The sequence below is a fragment of the Poecilia mexicana genome, unplaced genomic scaffold (assembly GCF_051168715.1).
Source record: "Poecilia mexicana isolate PSO_F unplaced genomic scaffold, ASM5116871v1 scaffold_7, whole genome shotgun sequence".
NCBI lineage: Eukaryota > Metazoa > Chordata > Actinopteri > Cyprinodontiformes > Poeciliidae > Poecilia > Poecilia mexicana.
In genome coordinates, this window is record NW_028263376.1 from 11,522,898 (window position 1) to 11,529,286 (window position 6,389).

A 6,389-nucleotide genomic window follows, 5' to 3' on the forward strand; every position below is an offset into this window, starting at 1 on the left:
CACCAATAGCATGTCAAATAGCAACATGTATTATAAGTTGATTTTTTATAAAAAAAATTTTGGCTATTTTCTAAATAAAAAAATCCACAAAAAGGAAAATCTGTGAATATTGAACCGCTAATAGTATCTGGAGTCAATCGTATCCCACTTATGTATTAATATACACTGCTCAAAAAAATAAAGGGAACACTCAAATAACACATCCTAGATCTGAATGAATGAAATATTCTCATTGAATACTTTGTTCTGTACAAAGTTGAATGTGCTGACAACAAAATCACACAAAAATCATCAATGGAAATCAAATTTATTAACCAATGGAGGCCTGGATTTGGAGCCACACACAAAATTAAAGTGAAATGTTCCCTTTATTTTTTTGAGAAGTATATATGTCCTTAGCATCTTTCAGATCTTAATGAAAATATTAAGCCATCAATGAATAGTGAGGGGAAAGGTCAGCTTTTTCAGTATTTCTCTTGTCATAGAGGATAAAGCAAAAGAATATGTTGATTCATTGATTGTTGTGTCTCTTTTTATTTGTTCAGATTTAATAAATTATACCAGTGTCATGGACTTCACTGACTGGTTACTTTAATTTATCACTTTTATAATTAATGCGTTCATATTTGTAAGACTATGAATCTATAAACGCACAGTAATTCTGCTGCCTGACTGGCTGGAACTTTTGGGGACACTTGTTGATACTGACCAAGAAAAAAAAAACATCTTCAAAAGATGCTCTCAATCTGGAAATAAGGTGGATCCAAAGAGAACCCACCAGCTGAACTCACCCTGGCTGCTCTGGAGGTGTACGGGTCGTCAAACAAGGCCCACACTTTGGGTCGCCAAACTTCCCAGCACCCCCTGGACCTGTCGCTGCGGTCCTCAATGCCGAACCGTCGCGGCGTGTCTCTGTCGTCGTCTGTGTCCTCCGGGTTGGGCGGCTCGAATATCTCCAGAGCCTCTTCCGCGTCCCGGTGCTGCCGGTAGGTCATCCAGCAGCACGGTTCCACGTCGGTGTCATCTATCCCCCAGAAGGCCAGCTCCTCCTCGAACAGCGGGCCGCACACGTCCGCTGGACAGTGCAGCTTCCCGGTCCGGTAGTAGTTGAGCACATAGGCAAAGATGCCCGGGTGTCGGTCAAAGAAGAACTCCGAGACGCTCGGGAGCTCGGCGTCCGATTCTGAGCAGCAGCCCTGGGAGTCCGGTTCGGCCAGCCAGGCCAGGCGCGTCCCCGGCAGGGTCCGCAGGGTGCTCTTGTAGGTCTCATGCCGGGTGCCGCCGACGTTGATGATGATTTTTTCCGAGTCCTCCCCTCTGGCCATCTCCTCCTTCAGACATGATTTAGACGGAGGTTTGTTTCCTGACTTGCGCCCTCGGTAAGTCGAAACGCACACAGAGCTGATCATTTAGAAGCTTGTTGCTCCCCGCTGCTCCCCGCTGCTGGCCGCTGGTCTGATCAGAAGGCTGGGAGAAGGAAGGTGCGTCCTCATGTCAGAGTCAGTGACCCATGACTTTCTGCCGCCAGAAAACAGAAACGAGCGGATAAAAGTGAAGGAAACCACCTGTAGGAGACCTCTCTACGGCTAAGATGTTTTCAGCTGATGTTTCCCCCCACCCCGTACTCAGCAGGTGATTATTTTTGGTTTATTTACACGCAGTTGGCTTTTTACGCACACCAAACGCGCCCTATCCAAAACAAATCTCTCCGTCTTAGACCAAATCCGACCTCCAGCTCTAATCCATGTTAACTTTCCACCTCTCTCCACTCACAAAAAGACGGGGACGCTGATCCCGGTAAGAGGAACTACTCCGAGACAGGCTGCGCTAAAAACCGGGCTCTTGTGGCGCGCCAGATGTGAGCTCGTTTTGCAGCTGGGGATGTGTTACACCTCCTGAAGCGCAGCCTCTTTTCCCTTAGCGACACAGTCCGGTTGGACGGAGCGCAGAACAACAGGCTGACCGAGTTAACTCTTTGCCTGCCGAGGGCTGACGCATCATTTATTGAATCCCCGACTCCCTCTAATTAACACGGCAGACTCATCAAGTGTTTGTGCGGCAAAGAGAGAGGAGAGCAATAACCCTGGTTAATTATGCCTGTTTACTTCCCCTCCAGGTTGAGGTGCATTGAACATTCATTAAATGCAATTATCTGTTATTTGACGCTAGAAATGTTTTGTTTAATCTGGTGAAAATGATTTCAATTCTTGCACACAGACACAATCTAATTATTTCATCTTATTGAACTGATTAATTCAACGTTAAATGTTTAGTTTTTGTTTCTTTTCTCGCCCCCTCAATGATTTTGTTTATTTAATAAGTAAATTACAGCTCACAGTTTGATCCAACAGGTTGTTGTTGGCTTCTTGTGCGATTAGACAACTAACAGCTCAAGGTTTCCCTCTAGTGGACAACATATTAAATGAACTTCAAATAAAGAGGATCTCAATAAACTAAATAAGAAATCAATTTTGCAATGTAAAAATTATTAAAACCTAAAATTCTTCCTAATTGTATGGCTATAACATAATATTAAAAATCCTTTTAGTTTTATGCAAGTTTTTTTTTGTCCAAAGAAAAATAATTTTGTGTTATCATTAGCTGTGAGCTAAAAAGAACAATCTTAATATATCACTCTTGTACATCTATTGTGTACAAGTTGATCCTTTTAACTTACTTATTCAAATAAATTAGCACGTTGTTGATATTTAAATTAGTGATGACAATCACTGCATTTGATGGACGACTTTCATCTAATCTGTCCTTCTATTTTTATATTATCCCAGGAAATCTGTTTTCATTAAGCCCTTCATATTTGGATTTTAGAATCTCATGTGTATTTATTCTTATCACCTTAAATGTACTTAATCAACACTGAATGGTTAATAAGAGGCAAATGTTATTTTTTTTAACATGTTTATTATAAATATGTATAGAAACAATGAAAAAACATTTTTTTCCAGAAACCAAACATAAGTCAGAAATCTTTATCCAGCAGTGAGATGCTGCAGCTCATAGTTCTAGTCGACCTCCTCGATAGTGGGGCCCTGAGAGGTTCCTCCAGCCTGACTGCTGGAGCATCCTGCCCCTGCACCTTGATACAACTTTGCCACGACAGGTTTGCACACCCTCTCCAGCTCGTTCTGCTGATGTTCATACTCCTCCTTCTCTGCCAGCTGGTTGTTCTCCAGCCAGGAAATTGTCTGGTTGCATTTGTCACTGACCAGCTTTTTCTCCTCCTCACTGATTTTGCCTTTCAAGGCGTCGTCTTCGACGCTGCTCTTCATGTGGTAAGCGTAGGACTCCAGGGAATTCTTTGCCGCGACCTTTTCTCTTTGCTGGTCATCCTCTGCCTTGTACTTGTCTGCGTCCTGCACCATCTTCTCGATCTCGTCCTTGCTGAGTCGGCCCTTGTCGTTGGTGATTGTGATTTTGTTTTCTTTGCCCGTGCTTTTGTCGACGGCGGACACATTTAGGATGCCGTTGGCGTCGATATCAAAGGTAACTTCAATCTGTGGCACGCCTCTGGGAGCAGGAGGAAGACCAGAGAGCTCAAACTTCCCCAGGAGATTGTTGTCCTTTGTCATGGCTCTCTCACCCTCGTAGACCTGAATCAAGACTCCTGGCTGGTTATCTGAGTATGTGGAGAAGATCTGAGTCTGCTTCGTGGGGATGGTGGTGTTTCGCTTGATAAGAGGTGTCATAACGCCACCGGCTGTTTCAATGCCCAGCGACAAGGGAGCCACATCCAGGAGCAGTAAATCTTGGACATTTTCTGAGGTGTCACCCATGAGGATAGCAGCCTGGACGGCTGCACCATAGGCCACCGCCTCATCAGGGTTGATGCTCTTGTTTAGCTCTCTACCATTGAAGAAGTCCTGCAGGAGCTTTTGGATTTTGGGGATTCTTGTAGAGCCGCCAACTAGGACAACTTCGTGGATCTTGGATTTATCCAGCTTAGCATCTTGTAGGGCCTTCTCAACTGGCTCCAGTGTTCCCCTGAAGAGGTCCGAGTTGAGCTCCTCGAAGCGTGCCCTTGTGATTGAGGTGTAAAAGTCAATGCCCTCAAAGAGTGAATCAATCTCAATGCTTGCCTGAGTGCTGGAGGACAAAGTCCTCTTTGCTCTCTCGCAAGCTGTCCGCAGTCTCCTCACCGCTCTCTTGTTCTGGCTGATGTCCTTCTTGTGCTTTCTTTTAAACTCCTCCACAAAGTGGCTGACCATTCGGTTGTCAAAATCCTCCCCACCAAGGTGTGTGTCCCCGGCTGTGGCTTTCACCTCAAATATGCCGTCCTCAATGGTCAGGATGGACACGTCAAAAGTGCCTCCACCAAGATCAAAGATGAGGACGTTGCGCTCTCCTCTTTTGCCTTTGTCAAGGCCATAGGCAATGGCTGCCGCTGTCGGCTCATTTATGATGCGGAGAACATTTAGTCCGGAGATCACTCCAGCATCCTTTGTGGCTTGCCTTTGGGAATCATTAAAGTAAGCTGGCACTGTGATGACCGCATTCGACACCCTCTGTCCCAGAAAGGCCTCGGCTATTTCTCTCATTTTAACCAGGACCATCGAGGAAATTTCTTCAGGACAGAATGTCTTAATTTCTCCTTTATATTCCACCTGGACTTTGGGCTTTCCGTTGTCGTTGATCACCTTGAAGGGCCAGAGTTTCATGTCAGACTGGACCACCAGGTCATCAAACCTTCTTCCAATGAGCCGTTTGGCATCAAAGATCGTGTTGGTGGGGTTCATGGCAACTTGGTTCTTGGCAGCATCTCCGATGAGCCTCTCTGTGTCAGTAAAGGCCACGTAGCTGGGAGTTGTCCTGTTGCCTTGATCATTGGCAATAATTTCCACTTTTCCATGCTGGAAGACCCCGACACAAGAGTAGGTGGTGCCCAGATCAATGCCAATGGATATTCCTTTAGCTGATGACATCTTGCTGGTTGAGATGAACCTAGATAGAATCAGAATGAAAATAATTTTATTTTACGGGTACTCTTTGATGAAAGCCTTCAAAGTGAAGGGAAACTGTTAGGATCACTAATGCTGATAAAAGAAAACCCATTTGTGCTCAGCATTCATTTATCAGTTTCAGAAAAGTTGGCCTGTAGTTTTATCTTTTTAACACCAACAGTGCAGCTTTGAATCATCTCCCCAGGCTGTTTGAAAGTCATTCAACACTCTGACACGTGACTAATACGACTCACATTTCAGTATAGCTAGGAACATGTTTGGATCATCGAGCGACGACTTAAACATTGAACTGAATGGAGGAGGGTCAGTGTTGCCCAGAAGAGGTCTTGAAATGTGACCTTAATGCCCCATCTGTATTTCTGTTCTGACTACAATTTATAGGCCTCTGCCTTTTCAGAAATGAAGAACAATTGTAGGCTGAGTTTCTTTACATGTACAGTATGTACCTTTTCTAACTGTCTTGAGTAATAGCACCTAATTGTGGCACATTTTCATAACAGTCTTTATACTTGACCTCTTTTTGCCACTTAACTCAGACGTATAATTCAATAGATATGCCTGTCTGACGACAGGGAAACAGCATTTCTGCAGTGATGTGTTAACTGGTTAATGTTAGTGTCTGTCTTTCACTGGACTGTTTTCTGTTTCTTATCCTTTTTAGATTTCTTTCTCCTCATAAAGCAAAATGAGTTTCATCCTCTAAGTTTGATGCCACATTTCAAACTGTGTTATCTTTAGCATATTTGTAATAGATTTTATGGAGCAAATTGTGTGTTTTCACATCAAAATATTTGACTTCCATTTTCTATGGCTCATTGCTAGATACAGACTTAAAGAGTAATACTCAGCATGTCTCCTTTGAACCAACTCAAAGAAATGAAGAGAGATAAACCTTCACACAGTTTTCTTTCAACATAATTAACAGATATTTTAAAGCATTTTAATAAAAAGATAAACCGACTGAAATAATCACTCCCTTCCTTTTCATTCTCCAAGCGTTTTCAATTACATGTTTTGGACTATTTAAACAGTAGAAGTCCAGCTACTTACAGTCAGTGGTGATCTCCTCGTTGATGAAAAGGTTAGAGTTAGGAAGGATTTCCCCTGCGAGTCTCGTTTCTAGTCAGCTTCTGCCGTCAGGTGTTTCTTCTGAAACTAGTGCCTGGATTGAGTCAGGCCCGTTGCTTATATAGTAACACCCCGGTTTCCAGAAGGCTCCCAGTGACCCCTCCTCCTCCTTCAGGCCCAGTGAGGAAACTGATAATATTAGAAACTAATGCAGCTAGCCTGGAGCGCGAGAGAGTGTGTGAATATTCTAGAGAGGGAGAGCAGTTTGACGCCCAGCCAGCAGGGCTGACTGAGAGGAAAGCAATGCAGGGAATGTAGCGGTAAGGCTCATTCTGGAAGCCAGGA

At 43.9% G+C, this 6,389-nt stretch overlaps 1 protein-coding gene and 1 pseudogene across 1 annotated transcript; both read right to left on the reverse strand.

The window, feature by feature from the left end:
* Nucleotides 1-526: 526 nt before the first annotated feature.
* LOC148158376 (voltage-gated potassium channel KCNC4 pseudogene) lies at nucleotides 527-2,047 on the reverse strand (annotated as a pseudogene).
* An 852-nt stretch (nucleotides 2,048-2,899) lies between these two features.
* Nucleotides 2,900-6,361, reverse strand: hspa1b (heat shock protein family A (Hsp70) member 1B). Its single transcript, XM_014988329.2, has 2 exons — nucleotides 6,027-6,361; nucleotides 2,900-4,956 (listed from the first exon to the last, which is right to left on the reverse strand). Exon 2 carries the CDS (start codon nucleotides 4,935-4,937, stop codon nucleotides 3,021-3,023), a length of 1,917 nt encoding a protein of 638 aa, XP_014843815.2. The 5' UTR covers nucleotides 4,938-4,956; nucleotides 6,027-6,361; the 3' UTR covers nucleotides 2,900-3,020.
* Between the last annotated feature and the right edge of the window lie 28 nt (nucleotides 6,362-6,389).